This window comes from Mobula birostris, chromosome 24 (genome assembly GCF_030028105.1).
Source record: "Mobula birostris isolate sMobBir1 chromosome 24, sMobBir1.hap1, whole genome shotgun sequence".
Classification (NCBI taxonomy): Eukaryota; Metazoa; Chordata; class Chondrichthyes; order Myliobatiformes; family Myliobatidae; genus Mobula; species Mobula birostris.
Genome location: NC_092393.1, coordinates 28,277,030 through 28,294,255, shown reverse-complemented (window position 1 = coordinate 28,294,255; position 17,226 = coordinate 28,277,030). Strand labels below are relative to the sequence as shown.

The 17,226-nt window shown below is 42.6% G+C and overlaps 2 protein-coding genes across 16 annotated transcripts in view; one reads left to right on the top strand and one right to left on the bottom strand.

Moving 5' to 3' along the window:
• The window catches only part of arhgap44a (Rho GTPase activating protein 44a), a 310,890-nt gene that overhangs the window by 54,363 nt on the left and 239,301 nt on the right, over positions 1 to 17,226 (bottom strand). For 5 of the 6 annotated variants that reach the window (XM_072242166.1, XM_072242168.1, XM_072242169.1 and 2 more), the window contains exons 7-8: positions 9,702 to 9,819; positions 2,110 to 2,178 (exon numbers count right to left, since the gene is read on the bottom strand). In XM_072242166.1, coding sequence (XP_072098267.1) covers positions 2,110 to 2,178; positions 9,702 to 9,819 — 187 coding nt within the window. Of the gene's footprint in view, positions 1 to 2,109; positions 2,179 to 2,278; positions 2,411 to 9,701; positions 9,820 to 17,226 lie in introns of those variants that run through there. The other variant, XM_072242171.1, reaches the window with a different exon arrangement.
• The window catches only part of fbxw10 (F-box and WD repeat domain containing 10), a 377,757-nt gene continuing 361,344 nt past the window's right edge, over positions 814 to 17,226 (top strand). For 9 of the 10 annotated variants that reach the window (XR_011883020.1, XR_011883021.1, XR_011883022.1 and 6 more), the window contains exons 1-2: positions 821 to 1,069; positions 2,405 to 2,510. The gene's annotated coding sequence lies outside the window, so the exon portion shown is untranslated. Of the gene's footprint in view, positions 1,070 to 2,404; positions 2,511 to 17,226 lie in introns of all 10 variants that reach the window. The other variant, XM_072242164.1, reaches the window with a different exon arrangement.

Below are 17,226 nucleotides of genomic sequence, written 5' to 3'. Positions count from 1 at the left end.
GTCTGCTTCTTTTCATGTTAAAAGTCATTGCATGACAGAATTGATGATATAAAACTAGGTGAAGGAGCAGGTAGCGTTGAGGATGCAGGGAGGCTGCAGAAAGATTTAGAAAGATTAGGAGAATGGGCAAAGAAGTGGCAGATGGAATATAGTGTAGGGAAGTGTACAGTCATGCACTTTGGTAGGAAGAATAAAGGTATAGACTATTTTCTAAACGGGGATAACATTCAAAAATCAGAGGTGCAAATGGATTTGTGAGTCCTTGTGTGGGATTCTCTAAAGCTTAACTTACAGGTCGAGTTGGTTGTGAGGAAGGCAAATGCAATGTTAACATTCATTTCGGGAGGGCTGGAATATAAGAGCAAGAAAGTGATGCTGAGGCTTTATAAGGCATTAATCAGACAACACGGAATATTGTGAGCAATTTTGGGTCCCTTATCTCAAAAACTATGTGCTGGCATTGGAGACGTTCCAGAGGAAGTTCATGAAAAGGTTAATGCACGAGGAGCATTTGATGGCTCTGGGCCTGTACTCGCTGGAGTTTAGAAGAATAAGGGGTGATCTCATTGAAACCTATCGAATACTGAAAGGTCTAGATAGAGTGGACGTGAAGAGGATGTTTCCTTTTGTGGATAAGTCTAGGATGAAAAGACAGCCTCAGAATAGCAGGACGTCTACTTAGAACAGAGATAAGGAGGAATTTCATTAGCTGGAGGGTGGTGAATCTGTGGAATTCATTGCCACAGATGGCTGTGGATGTCATGTCATTCAGTATATTTAAGTGGAGGCTGATAAGTTCTTGATTAGTCACGGTGCCAATGGTCACAGGGAGAAGGCAGGAGAATGGAGTTGAAAGGGAGAATAAATCAGCCATGATAAAATGGTGGGGAAGACTCAAAGGGGTGAGTCATGTAATTCTGCTCCTATGTCTTCTGGTCTTACTATGAATGCCCAGAAGACAATGAATCTCAGGGTAGTATATAGTGACATATATGTACTTCGATAATAAATTTCCTTCAAAGTTTGAACTTCGAAATCTAGATCTCTCTGCTGCCTATTCCTGAAGAAGGTAAGTAAATATTAGGTAGAAAACAAGACTGAATAATCACAGATGTATTATTATTTGTCAAGTTTTATTGTTCCTGGCTCCCTCCCTTTCTGAGACATTGATTTTAAAGGCGCAGCATAAATTCAGGTCAGACTTCTTAAGATCATAAATGCATATCCTTCTAAGTTTACCTCGTGCTTTTAGATACGTTCTGTCTTTTTGGTTGGTAAAAGGTTGGAAAACGTCCTCTGCTTTCCTGATATGCAAGGGTTAAGCTCTATGATTAATAACTGTGGTCAATTCAGAGTACGTGGTGTAGCAAAAATGCCTTAAATAATCTATTATTGTGTAGAAGTCCTTATTCAAATAGGCAAAATCCTTGAAGCTTGTTGGGAAATGAATGTTATTATTGTAGATTTTTCCTAGGTGGTTGGGTAAAGGTGATCTCAGTAGCCTTTGCTATATGGATTGAACTTGAGATCTTGTTTTGCGATAAAACATATAAACGTGTCTAACGTTCAGAAGTTATCTGATCTTGAACAATAAACTGATATATTTCTATATAATATTAAAGACACACATAGGGCTTTATCACACACAAAAGGCTATCTGTAACACAGAGACAAGGTGAGAAAGTTATGTTGATCTAACAGGGATCTGACCCTCTGAGAAAGACTTGAACATAATCCCGTTCACTTGCTGACTTAGAGATAATAACGCACTTGACCAAAAGAGTTACAAAATACACGTGGACTAAGATGTTAACTGTCCTGTGCTATCACCACCATATGAACCACTGAACCAAAGAACATCACAAGAAACTGATACTCTTCACATAAAAATGAACAGAAATAAAATGCATAAATTTGAAACATGCTTTTCTCAAGTACCCAATGTTCTGCTGTCAGGTTAATTATTAAATTGATGAGAGGAATTTAAAATCAAATGGACATTTCCAGCCTTGTAATTCATTTTGGAAACTGATTCCGATCTGTTTTAAGCTTTAACATATACTATTTTGATTTTTATTGCAATAATCCTTATATTTCTATTGTACTCACTGTCTGAAAATAATTTGCATAGTCTATTTCTTTGGCCACAAAACTGTACATGTCCGCTGCCAGCTGATCCTGCATTTGACAGAAAAATGGAAAATTGTTAGTGAGTTACACAACAATGAAAATGTTCCAGATTAAATCTGCCTTATTTTGGAATGATAGTGAAGTATACCATGAATTATTTTGGAGAGATGTGGGTTATAAATAGTGACTACATTATCCTGAGCTTCAAGTTTAAATTGTTATTAAATATAAATGTTCAGGCTGAATTATTTCCAACTGCTTGCTCATTCTCCAGGCAACAGAAGACAAGACAGCTGACTGCTCTGGGACTTTTGGACCCTCAGGTTTTTATGAAAACATTCATCATTGGCTGTGTTCATTGAACTGGTAGTACCCCTCTGGTAAATAATTCTTTAAAACTTCCATTTGAGATAGTACACTGTTCTCTGTTTCCATTTATTGCCATCACAAGGTGACCAAAAGTTGGTTGATTTCAAATACTACAGTACATTTATCTAGATTTTCCTCAAAATGTGATATTGTTGAAAAATAGTCAGTTATTTGCATAAGTGGCTTAAAACAGAGATTTAGAGAATTGAGAGTTTTAACCTAAAGGAATTTTCAATGAAGCCTATCTTAACATACATATTCACATTTTATATACTCACCCTTGTGCTTCAGATTTATTTAGTAGCTTTAGGAAATTTTAGGTATTTTATGCACCTATCTCCTCAGAGATTACAATTTTTAAAGTGAAGCAACAGCAATGCTTCTGTAAATTCTAGCTGCTTGCCCTGTTAGAGGAGCGAGAGGAGAAATATTGGAATTGTTCTATGATTATCTGCTTCAAATCCAAAAAGGATTTTGTTTTTGTAAACTGGATGTATAATTTTAGGCATCCCAAATAGCATTTGATGTATAAAGGATAAATACTGAGAGCTTCACATTATCCTTCTACAAAAGGAATCCTCTCAGAAAGTAGAAATTTGCAAATAAAGTCTGAAATACAAAAACTAATTATCTTGTTAGAAACTAGTGCCACTATTTAGCAAATCAATTGTACATTTATAATTAATTGATTAATTGAATGCATTGATACAGGATAAACCAGTTAAGCTCAAGCTGAATTTACAATGGGTTCTTGACCAAATGTGGCTAACAGACACAGAACAGTACAGGAGTCAAACTGGACATAACGTGGTACAAACAAGGATCTTTACCAATTCTAGTTACTTTACTATTATAACGGAAAACTCTCTAAGCCTCAGAGGATGTTCTTAATCATTAACGAAAGATGAGTTATTGTATTTAATTGTAATTATCTACCAGCAAGTGAAGAAAATGTTTCTGTATGGTTCTGGTTTTTACTTAAATCTGCAGTGAAAATGCAGGTAAAAATTGGGTTTTGGTTGTTTTCTTACAATGGTCAGTTGGATAGGTTTGGTTGGAAGGCAGATAATTTATAATATTTGTATGATAAAGATATTTAAGTAGAAACAAGGAAGCTGCATCATTAGTTGATATGTAAAAGACTTTACCCTGTATCTATTTAATCCCACCAAATGTCGGCCAGTTTCAAAAATATACTGCACATTTATATATTCCAATAATAGTCAGTATTTTTGCAATTGAATAACACATGAGGGATTCGTTGGTCTTGAAGACTACACAGGTACCAGAATAGTAGGAGAAGACACCATAGATTTCCATAAGATGAGATCATGTTACCTTCATCAGTGTGGGTACCCCAAAGTACATGCTACTGGGGTGGAGCCTTTATTACCATGTGCTGAGGTCTGCAATTCCTGTCAAATCACAGTTTGCAGCTGGGTGCCAGGGGAGATTTAAGACTCACTATCTGAGGATCTGAGCAACAGGAGGAAGAACTGAAGGAAAAGGAAGGAGAATGATATTGTTCAGTATCCATAATTTCTTGTACCAGCTGAGCAGAGGATGCAGCCTTTGGCTGAATGGGATTCACTCACAGAGACAGCTATCACAGGAAGTGTGCAAAATAAAACTCCCCATTGCAAACGAAGTCACCCCGGCATTGAAACAACAAAAACATTGAACGTACCAAACCATTACTCCAAGTGTGCATTACCGTGTATACAGCTGACAAAATATCAGCAACAAAATGTGATATTTTACTCAGCTTGTAATACCTGGACTTCATCAATTTGGTGTCATGGTTCCCTGCCCAAGCCATCAATTCTGATCCGTCATCGTCATTCTATTCTAGTCAATTCAGTTTTCCACAGGAAGGTAGGGGTCTGGAGGATTGGTGTCTGGAGGATTGGTGTCAGTGTGGGATGCATGAGATCTCTTGTAGGTCTCTGCCACTCACAGAAGTCAGAGGTGATCATGACAACTAATACAGAAGCAGAGAAGCAGGGCAAGAAGTGGTGAGCTAGAGATCATCATTTCATTGGGAGGTCCTGTGCAATCATTGCCAGAACAATGTGACAGCTATGGTGTGTGGTTCATTATGGTGATGCTGTCACGTTAAGGGGAAGGCATCGATCATTGTCTAGTACCAATGAAGGTTCAGCTTGAGCACGTTTACATGACGAACATGACATCAGCCGTATCCCTAGGCAAGGCAAGGTAATTTATGCAGCAAAGGCAACGTCATCATGACATTTCAGTAAAAGCATTAATGATAACTTAGAGCTCAGTCCGTGAGTCCGTACAAACGTAAGCATCATCTGCAGACTGCAGCTGGTTTAGATAACCATGGTTCTGCAGTGCAGCTGCCACAGACTGAATTGTTTCTCATAGCTTCTGAAGATCATCTTCACTCGCTTGGGAAGCTAACTGGTGGTTAGGTGCAACAATATCACAAGAAATATTGAGTAAAGTACTAGGCCAGTAACACAGCCTTATTTGACATCAGTGAGAGTGGTCCTGTTGGTGAACTCATTGATTAATATTACAGCTTGAATGCTATCAAGGAGCAAACGTAAGATGGACATCAATTTCTGTGGGCAGCTGAATTTGAGGAGGATGGTTCATGTCCCTCCTGAGCCACCTTCTTTTTTATTATTTTATTTAGAGATACAGTGTGGAACAGGCCCTTCCTGCTCAACGAGCCTCACTGCCCGGCAACCCACTTATTTAACCCTGGTTTAATCACAGGACAATTCACAATGACCAATTAACCTGCTAACTGGTACTTCTTTCGAATGTGGGAGGAAACCAGAGCACCAGGTGGAAACCAACACGTTCACGGTGAGAACGTGCAAACTGTTGACAGACGGCTTTGGAATTGAACTTCAAACTCCACCGCCTTGAGCTGTAATAGCATCGTGCTAACCGCCACGCTCATCATCGACACTTTCACTAAAGGTTGTAGGACAGCAGGGCCTAGGCTAAACAAAGACCAAAGAAAGGACTGCTGCTGACCTACTCTGTGAAAATAAAGATTCAAGGGAATGCACGTTTCCCATATCTCCGCAGCCCCCTGTTGCTGGAGGGAGATATTGATGATGAAATTCACTATCTTCTTCAATAAACCAGCATATTTTTCATTTGGTTAATTGAAGAAAAAGATTATTGAAAAGATCGAAACCTCAGGCCATGCAGTAAGTTCAGGGTTTTCCAATGAGGGAGATCCCAGTATGATTTTGGGATGTGCATTACCTACAACAGGCATCTTACAGAACCTGATAAATCCCACTTACATTGTTCCTGCAAAATCATCTAAATTCTTTAGAAGGACAAATGAAATCAACATCAGTGTCCTATTCCACAGCAGCTTCCTCTGGCAATAGCACTTCTAAAGTACTGTCACCTTCAGTACTGAGGCAGCAGTTATACTCAGTCAGGGTCATTGGCAAGCCAGCATCAGATCCTCAAAAGAGATGCATTCTTCTGAGCTCTGAGTTCGGAAAGACAGAGGAAAACATTATGCTGAATGATGTGTCAAAAGCCTCCTTAAAGAAATATGACATTCCCACTGAAGCCTAGGTAGTTCTGGCACAAACCTGCTCGAAGTGGAGAGGCAGCATTTGACATGATATTGAGGACTGCAAGGTCTGGCATCAGGAGCACACAGATCTGCGTAAGTGGGCTGAAATGAACTACCCACCTGCCTATTCCATCCTACCACCTGCCTCATTTGTGGTTCCCACATTGATCTCGGGTCACCACAGAATCCACAAGTGTGACAGTAGAAGTAAGTCATCCTTGACTCTGAGCGGCTGCCGTGGAAGGAGGAGGAGGATGACTCACCTCTGCACAATGAGCTATACTAGTTGTACTAAATGACAATGCATTTCAACATTGTCTTGAAGATACATAACATAACATCACATGAAGTGACAGTCTAACAGTCTGCCTCTTTCATTTTGTGCTCTGGCATTACAGAGCCAGGACAAGTTTGAAGATGAACCAAAGTACTCCAACTCAGACTGAGACAGAACCAGCGTAACTAGTACTATAATCTCTAATTTATAAATATTTGAATCATAGAAGTCACAGAGAGATACTTAGGCCCTTCAGTCCAGTTAATCTATCTTCACTAACAACTATCCATTTACACTGATACCCATTTTATTCTCTACACATCTGCATCAACTGCTCAAGTACAGCACCCCAGGTTCACCAGGGGCAATTTACACTGGCCATTTAAACTACCAACCTCCATGCCTGGGGAAAGCCTGTGCAGTCACAGGTAGAAAATGCAAATTCTACACAAACAGTGCTTAAGGTCTTGGGCAGGGATGGAACTTGGGTTTCTGGCGCTAGGACGCAGCAGCTTCACTAGCTATGACATTGCCCTTGTACATGAACCACTTACCGAGTTCAACATTCAGGTACAGCAAAGGAATTAAGAAGGCAAATGGTACATTGACCTACATGCAAAAGGACCCAACTGCAAATGTGAAGACATTCTACTCCAATTATAGAAAATTGTATAGAGTTCTACCAAGCCTTGAGTGCAACGTTATGTACAGATCTTGACTTCTACCTGAGAATTAACTTATAAAAGAGGTAGTTCAGCAAACTGATTCCTGATATTGTGGCTTCGTCCTGTAAGGGGAAAGTAGTAAAAAAAAAACCTACAAACTGCTTAGTTTAGATTGGTGACGCATGATCTCAATGAATGGACTTGTATATATGGGGATGTTGCTTCCCTTGACTGCCATGTCCAGAAAGAGAACGTAAGGGCAGAGATAAAAATAAATTTCTTTGCCTTTGGGATTCACTACCCAAGGAGACTGTGGAGACTTGGCCACCAAGAATACTTAAGGCACAGATCAACAGATATTTAAGTATCAAAGGAAGTAAGAAACGTGCCAGAAAATGATGCTGACATAAAATATTACCCAGAATCTTACTGAATGATGGAGATGGTTTGGGGCCGACTTGCTTACTGCTATTTCTATTTTATATTTGTTCTTTTGTTTTAGGATTTAAATGATTCTCTTCCTTTTTTATAGTTCAATCTTAGATATATTTTAAAACTCATCATGTTTATAAAAGTAATGGCAGATTAACATTCTTCTGCTTCACAAGAATGCTCTTGTACTTTAGTATATTTGTTTTATTGTGGGAAGAAATGTTTTGATTCTTTTGGAAAGCAGTATCAAAAGAAATGGTAATGGCGATTTATCCAATCTGGACAAAATAACAAATATGTTCAGAAAATGGCCATGGCCTTTTGTTGCAATATTGTTTACATTGAAAATGTAATAAAAATATTTGATAGACACAAACTTATATTATTGTACAGAAAATATAATTTTTTTGCTTAGAGGCAGCTTGCAGAGTATTTGTATTTTATGGAGACACAAGAGGCTGCAGATGCTGGCCCATGATTTTATTGACTTATTTGAATATTTAGACCTCAGTCAAAGCTCTTTATATATTCATGTTGATGGAGTTATCGCTAGTCTTTTGTTGTGAAACTTGCTGGTTTCTGAGAGAGGCTATAGTGAAAGACTCAAAGAGGCGTAAACAAAAAGTACGTGACATGTTAAACAGCAGGACTTAAATAATTGGCAATATATTTATATTATTCATATAGATTCTCCCAAGGTTTCATTCCTGAGAACTGTTTGTAACCCAAACAGTTCAGAAGTCAGAAATGAACAAGAACAGTGTTTGGGAGAGGATCACTGTAATAGTTGTGATGGGAGACCAAGCAGGCACGTGACGAGCGTCTGACAGTCAGTTATTGTCTGCTCAGCGCTCCCTGCTCTACTCAGTTAGGTTGCTGTGGCACTGAAGGAATGGGAAGAGAAGGCTTGCAAAAATGCCCCATTCCTATCCAGCAGAAGACATCTGCAACACTGCAGCAGGTAAACAAATCTATCCCACCAGTCTTCCAAACATATGAGCTGTCCGTAATAAGTATTTGTAACTGGGACAGAAGTCTAATATGGAGAGAGAAGTTAAACTTTTACATAAGCCAGGTATTCCAGTCACTGGTGATATTCCCACTTCCTGCCATTGATGCACGTAGCTCACCTGAGCTTGTATATTGTGGCAATGCCAGTGCAAGCTTACTGGAAAGTGATCTTCGGTGGCACAGTCTTGCTTAGTGGCAAGGACCTGTGGTTTGTATATCTTTGTATGGGAAGGTTCAGACAAGCCCTATCCACTAAACAGCTGAATAAAACAATGACAGCCAGCTAAACCAAGCGCTCTGTTTTACCAGCTGTCAAATTTCAGAAAAAAACTGAACTGCTTTCCATTTCTGGTTTTCCAATATATCCACAAACCTTTAAAAAAACATTGAAACATCAAAAATATTGAACTCACTAAAACATAGAAAATCTTTAAATCTCTATGAACACAATATCAATAATACTTTTAATTAAATTTAATTAATCCAAAATCTGTAAATTAGCCATTGGCTCTTCGCAGATTATTTCTCCTCAATCAAGTGAATGGAAATTCTATTCTTGTTCCAGTTTATTTTGGTAAATTCTCTTGCATAAGTGCTAAGGAATTGCTGCTGCTGGGCAGACTGCCACTGAACCTTGCTGGATGCAGTGAGGAGATCACTGGCAAAGAGCAGGGATCGAGTGATCAAATTCAAAACTCCCCCATGTGCATAACCGGGGTGGAGTGGGAGAATTGCAAACTTGTTTTCACTTATGTCAGGTGTTCCACACAGGACGTGCAGCAATTCCCCCTAAAATCTGGCCTTGTTTCCCAAAAGTTTAGTTGGTTGTGTCAACCAGCCACACTTACATCATGGAGCACAACTTATAATGACTATATATTGAAACCTTCAAGCAAATTTTTGGAAGAGCAATAGCTTTGCAATTAAGGATTCTTTTCTAATCTGAACTTTATGTTGATCCACGTCTAATAATTCTCATAAAGAACGGACCTGGGTAATACAGTGAGGGTAAGGATGTACTACACTCTGATTATCTGTTTGTTCAATTGTCCACCAACACTCTTGACTCACAGAGAGTGTTATGTACTAATCACTGTTCAAACCCTTGGCAGTTTTGGCCCACCTGCACTATGAAATGTAAACACAGTAGAATTTCATTTAAGGAAATTAATTTCTTGGTTACTCAAATGTGTACATTACAGATAGGAGTGTGTAATATTCCAGTAATGGCAGGTACCCTGCAGATCTCCACACGATTTGCTGCTTCTTCCATTTCTTCCCTGAGCGCATCAGCCTTGGCACCAGACGACTGCAGATTGCTTGACAATCCCGATGACTTTGAAGACTGCTGCCACCTGATTGCATAAAGTAAAGGAATTGTGAAAAAGATACTTCAAATAAATAAAAAAAAAACACCTCTAATGTTAAAAGTTCTTATAATTACTATAGCTTATTTATAATGAGCAGTGAGAACTGAGATTGACCATATTAGTATAACAGTTTTAATAACTTTGTATACTGTACATTTTGTTTCTTGAGGCTTTCCAACTACAGAGGAGTAAACATATATATAGCTGAAATAACAGAGCACCATCAATATTTACATATTCTTCTGAACGATTCTGTGAACATGTGACTTATGTGACATCAGAGAATGTCATCTTATTGCACATTTTTGTCATATATCTGCAATCAAATTCATTTCACGTTAATTCACCGAAGTTGATTAATCTCTCCCTTTAACTCCATATCCTTCCAGTAGTCTTCTATTAACATCTTTCATAAAGATTTTAAGAGATGATTTGAAGAAAATTAAAATTAGATCAATCTTCAATCTGAAGCCTGCTTAAATGAACACGTCATGAAGTCCACACATTGAAAAGTTACAGGACCTAGGCCTCTGTACCTCCCTCCGCAACTGGATCCTTAACTTCCTAATTGGAAGACCACAATCTGTGCAGATTGGAAATAACATCTCCACCTCGCTGACAATCAACACTGGCGCGCCACAGGGATATGTGCTTAGCCGACTGCTCTAATCTCTACAATCATGACTGTGTGGCTAAGCACAGCTCAAATGCCATCTATAAACTTGCTGATGATAGTCATAGTCATACTTTATTGATCCCGGGGGAAATTGGTTTTCGTTACAGTTGCACCATAAATAATAAATAGTAATAAAACCATAGATAGTTAAATAGTAATATGTAAATTATGCCAGGAAGTAAGTCCAGGACCAGCCTATTGGCTCAGGGTGTCTGACCCTCCAAGGGAGGAGTTGGAAAGTTTGATGGCCACGGGCAGGAATGACTTCCTATGATGCTCTGTGCTGCATCTTGGAGGAATGAGTCTCTGGCTGAATGTACTCCTGTGCCCAACCAGTACATTATGTAGTGGATGGGAGACATTGTCCAAGATGGCATGCAACTTGGACAGCATCCTCTTTTCAGACACCACTGTCAGAGAGTCCAGTTCCATCCCCACAACATCACTGGCCTTACGAATGAGTTTGTTGATTCTATCGGTGTCTGCTACCCTCAGCCTGCTGCCCCAGCACACAACAGCAAACATGACAGCACTGGCCACCACAGACCTGTAGAACATCCTCAGCATTGTCTGGCAGATGTTAAAGGACCTCAGTCTCCTCAGGAAATAGAGACGGCTCTGACCCTTCTTGTAGACAGCCTCAGTGTTCCTTGACCAGTCCAGTTTATTGTCAATTTGTATCCCCAGGTATTTGTAATCCTCCACCATGTCCACACTGACCCCCTGGATGGAAGCAGGGGTCACCAGTACCTTGGCTCTCCTCCAGTCTACCACCAGCTCCTTAGTCTTTTTCACATTAAGCTGCAGATAATTCTGCTCACACCATGTGACAAAATTTCCTACTGTAGCCCTGTACTCAGCCTCATCTCCCTTGCTGATGCATCCAACTATGGCAGAGTCATCCGAAAACTTCTGAAGATGGCAAGACTCTGTACAGTAGTTGAAGTCCGAGGTGTAAATGGTGAAGAGAAAGGGAGACAAGACAGTACCCTGTGGAGCCCCAGTGCTGCTGATCACTCTGTCGGACACACAGTGTTGCAAGCACACGTACTGTGGTCTGCCAGTCAGGTAATCAAGAATCCATGACACCAGGAAAGCATCCACCTGCATCGCTGTCAGCTTCTTCCCCAGCAGGGCAGGGCGGATGGTGTTGAACACACTGGAGAAGTCAAAGAACATGACCTTCCCAGTGCTCGCTGGCTTGTCCAGGTGGGCATAGACACGGTTCAGCAGGTAGACGGTGACATCCTCAACTCCTAGTCGGGGCTGGTATACAACCACTGATGGCAGAATTTCAGATATTAACGGAAGTGCGTCTAGGAGCAAGATATACCAGTTAGTTGAGTGGTGTCACAGCAGCAACCTTGCATTCGACATCAGCAAGATCAAAGTGGATTTCAGAAAGGGCAAGGCGAGGGAACACAAACCAATGCTCATCAAGAGATCAGATTTGGAGAGAGTGAGCAATTTCAAGTTCCTGGGTGTCAATATCTCTGAGGACCTAATATGAACGCAACATATTGATGCAGCTATAAAGAAGGCAAGGCAGTGGCTATATTTCATTAGGAGTTTGAGGAGATTTGGTCTGTCAACTGTTACATACCCCGTAACTGGGTTGCCAAACCAGCAGAAATGGATCACTCAGTTGAAGTCTGGATTACTAGAACTAAGAAAGTTTTATTAAAGAAACAAGCAACACAGTACTCTAATCAAAAGGATAATGAATGCAACAGTTCAGCAATGATAAACATACATGTACACAGAATTCAGATAACAGGATCAATCAAGCTCTATCGTTGTCTAGGGGCAAATGACCAGTTTCAAAGTGACGCAAAGTTCAGTTCAGTTTGCAGTAATCGCTGCCCTGGGAGATGGACAGTGTGGGGGAAGGAGAGAGAGAGCAAAAACGAATGAATATTCAAACAGCTTCCACACACAGACCTTCGCAGTCAGCTGTCGGGCGAGTCCTTTGTGATGTCATCTGAGGTCACCGACCGTGACCCCTCCGTTTCCAGATATGATCGTTTCCCTGCGCTGAACCTGGCACCCAGGCAAGGGTGGACACACACCAGGTTCCCGCCGATCGTGCCTTTCCACCCTGTGCGTTTATGGCCCGGTACTTCCCACCAACTTGTGAGAGACACACCGCTTCCAGGGTCTTGTTACCTCGGGTGTCGTGTGTGTGTGTGTCGCCTTAGTGAACCTGTCCCTTTTTATCCCCCTGCTGGGGTATCGCCTGTCCATCACTTCAAACAGTTCAGGGTTCAAAGGGGGAGCCGCTCTTGACAGCTCCCTCCTTCTGTTACTCTCTCTCCCGTCCCTTCATTACACATCTCCAAATGATGCTCCATTGTTTTCCTTATCTCTCTTTCTCCTGAAGACAGGTGGCAGACCAACTGCTGATCCCACTGGTGCCAGCACAGGCCAGCTAACATCTTAAACTATGTGTATTCTTGTCACACTTCCCCCCCTTTAAGGATTTTTACCGGGGGTAAAAATTACAAACATGAATACATTATTTGATACACACAAATATACATCTTTATCAGCTATTTGGCTAATACAGCGAGTTTGAAGTTGTCAACACCTGACAGACAGTCAGCCATCACATTTTCTGTTCCTTTTACATGTGTTATTAATAATCCCTTAGACCAGGCTCCAACTTAGCAAACTTCATAGTGGCCAAAAACACTGATGAATTGCGATCAGTGTAACCTCTCATTTGGTTTTGTCCCGGACCACAATAACAAGGGTCGTCCCATTCCGACTTAGTTTTCTCTCGCAAGGGCTTAGTGAGGGGGGGGGGGTAGTGACCGCAGAGTTATTGCAAAACTTCCTACAGTACCCCACCATCTCCAAGAATCTTCTGAGGGCCCTCTTGTCTGTCGGGGTTGGGAGGTCAGCGATAGCCTGCACTGTAGCTTGCATCGCTGCCAGCTGCCCCGTGTCACCACAATTCCCAGATAAGTGACCTTCGTGTGGCCGAACTCATTTTTTTCAAGGTTCACTATCAAGCTGGCTTCAGACAGCCGTATTAAATTGCCAATACACACCTCTGTGTTCGTCAGCCCTTTAGTCACTGAATTACTCATTCTATATGGCTGTTGCTTGCTAGACTGACCTAGTAAAACAGACACCACCCAACGTCCCAGTTCTTTGCATCGCCTCAGGACAACCAAACACACGGGTGCGAGTCATTTAATTATTTCTCCTAAAGAGTCGCTTTGTTCGGGGATTAAGGGAGAGACCTTATCAGCAGAGCTGGCCAAAACAATAGCCTTCTCCCATCTGGTCGATACCATACTCATCTTTTCAAAATGTTTTTTTTTTTCTTATCGGGGGAACCCTAGCTTCATTGATTTCGGCGCTAACATCGACTAGGTTTGTTAGCATATCAAAAGCCTGTGACCGTCTCAGTTCGTGTCGGTCATAATCAATAACATCCTCCCTCCTGGGCAGCCGGTAAATCTCTTTCATGATTCCACCAACTGTTTCCCCCAGCACCGCAAAATGTCCACCGGGGGGTACCTTGTGGGCCAGGTTAAAAACCTCATCCCCATAACTCTTTTGCACCACCCCCCATTCCTCATCTGCGGGTACTGTACTTGATTTCCCTTTCTTCCTTAGCACTTCCTCCTCCACCAAAACCATCAGCCCCTCGTCTCGCTCCTGCGTCTGCACAAATTCTTTCCTGGCTACTGCTACGTCTGTCCCAGCTCCCTCACTACCTCTTGTCTCACTACACTACTTCTTTTCACTTTCTACCCCCGTCTCGTACAAGGCTGGCAGAAACGTCTCAGCTAAATTTACTACCGCGGTCCCGTGATGAACCTGTGAGTCCATGGGTGGGGCCTCAATGCTGGCAGGCTGACCTGTCAATCTCACGGCTGGGAACACGATTCCCCCGGTGATGTCATTACCGAGCAAGACTTCCACGCCTTTCATCGGTAATTCGGACCTCACCCTGTACCTGGTGCAAAGGGACTGTCTCTGCCCCTTCTCCAATACCTTTGACCTTTACCTCCCCAGTCTGGGTCTCTGAGCTAAACTCTAATACACTCTTCAGTATTAGTGACTGACACGCTCCCGTGTCTTTCCAGATCCGCACTGGAACTGGTTTTAACCCCTCCTTCACTGATACCAATCCGGCCGAGATAAACTTCTCGCGCCCTTCCTGAACTTTGGCAGACCGGTCCTTCCCTAGCGGTTCGTTTACCAGTTCGATACAGCCAGTCAAAATTGCCGTTTCTCCTTTTCCCGTCTCCTTCTTTGTGGCAAAGCACCTGGACGCAAAGTGTCCGACTTTCCCGCAATTATAACAGACGACCCCAGGAGACTTCCTACCAGACTGCTCCCGGTCTACCTTATCCTTCTCACTAGTCCCCGGCTTACTTTCTGACTTTTCCGGCGGACTCTCCCCGCCGTCCTGACTACCCTTCTGGTAGCCTTTACTCGGGGAAAACTTCATTTTATGCGTCAACGCATACTCATCCGCTAACTTAGCAGTTGCGGCTAATGTGGCTGCCTCTTTCTCATCTAGGTAGGGTCTCATACCCTCAGGGACACAACCTTTAAACTGCTCAATCAGGATCAGCTGTAGCAGTCTGTCATAATCCCCCTCTACCCCCTTCGAGGCACACCAACGCTCACAATATGTCTGCATCTCACGGGCAAACTCTAAATACGTGCAGTCCCACTGCTTCCTCGCATTCCGGAACCTCTGCCGGTATGCCTCCGGGACCAACTCATAAATCCTGAGGATGGCCTCTTTCACCACCTCACACCTCTGGGCATCTTCCGCGGACAAAGCCGAGTAAGCTTCTTGGGCTTTCCCTTTCAGTACACTCTGAAGCAAAACAGCCCACTTATCCCTCGGCCAGTCCTGACTTATAGCAACTTTTTCGAAATGGAGAAATTACCGATCCATGTCGGTATCGTCAAATGGGGGAACCAGCCTAACCTCCTGGGTCGCCTGGAACCCTCCACCTTGGTTTGGCACGAGCCCCTGCTCTGCCCTTATCTTTAACTTCTCCAGCTCGAATTCCCTTTCCCTCTTGTTTCTCCTCTCGCTCTAGCTGTCTCTCTCTCTCTCTCTCTTACCTTTCTAACTCTCTCTGCTTCTCTTCTCGCTCCAACTGTCTATCCCTCTCTTTCTCTTCTCGCTCCAACTGCCGTACCCGGAACTCGCGCTCGAGTCTCAGTTTTTCAAGCTGCACCTGTACCGCGTCTCCAGCAGGTTTTTCAATAGACACCACCCCCAGCTCGCCTTGGGGAAACACACCTTTAGATACATAGTGCTCTATGATAGATCTGTGTATCTCCTTTCTCTTCATTGTCGACTTCCCCTTAGCAAGATTCAACAGTTTGGCCACAGCTACCAATTCCGATTTCCTGGCACCCTCTAATGCCTCCAAGTTCGGCGCCTTTATAAATTCCTCAGCCTCAATTTCTGCTGTTTGTCTTTTCTTTCTTTCGGGAATTTTGACCCAATCAATTTACTCCGTCCTAAATTTAGCGTTCAAAATCACGGACAAGAACCCCACTTATGTTACGTACCCTGTAACTGGGTTGCCAAACCAGCAGAAATGGATCACTCAGTTGGAGTCTGGATTACTAGAACTAAGAAAGTTTTATTAAAGAAACAAGCAACACAGTACTCTAATCAAAAGGATAATGAATGCAACAGTTCAGCAATGATAAACATACATGTACACAGAATTCAGGTAACAGGATCAATCAAGCTCTATCATTGTCTAGGGGCAAATGACCAGTTTCAAAGTGACGCAAAGTTCAGTTCAGTTCGCAGTAATCGCTGCCGTGGGAGATGGACAGTGTGGGGGAAGGAGAGAGAGAGCAAAAACGAATGAATATTCAAACGGCTTCCACACACAGACCTTCGCAGTCAGCTGTCGGGCGAGTCCTTTGTGATGTCATCTGAGGTCACCGACCGTGACCCCTCCGTTTCCAGATACGAGCGTTTCCCTGCGCTGAACCTGGCACCCAGGCAAGGGTGGACACACACCAGGTTCCCGCCGATCGTGCCTTTCCACCCTGTGCGTTTATGGCCCAGTACTTCCCACCAACTTGTGAGAGACGCACCGCTTCCAGGGTCTTGTTACCTCGGGTGTCGAGTGTGTGTGTCGCCTTAGTGAACCTGTCCCTTTTTATCCCCCTGCTGGGGTATCGCCTGTCCATCACTTCCAACAGTTCAGGGTTCAAAGGGGGAGCCGCTCTTGACAGCTCCCTCCTTCTGTTACTCTCTCTCCCGTCCCTTCATTACACATCTCAAAATGCTGCTCCATAGTTTTCCTTATCTCTCTTTCTCCTGAAGACAGGTGGCAGACCAACTGCTGATCCCACTGGTGCCAGCACAGGCCAGCTAACATCTTAATCTATGTGTATTCTTGTCACACAACTAAAACACTCAAAAATGTCTACAAATGGAGAGCATTCTGACAGGCTGCATCACCATCTGGCGTGAAGGGGCTACTGCACAAGATCGAAGTAAGTTGCAGAAACTTGTAAAATTAGTCAGCTCCATCATGAATACCAGCCTCCGTAGAATCCAAGACATCTCAAGGAGCGATGCCCTGAGAAGGCGGCATCCATCACTAAGGATGCCCACCAACCGGGACGTGACCTCTTCACACCGTTACCATTGGAAAAGAGGTACAGAAGTCTGAAGGCACACGCTCAGCGATTCAGGAACAGCTTCT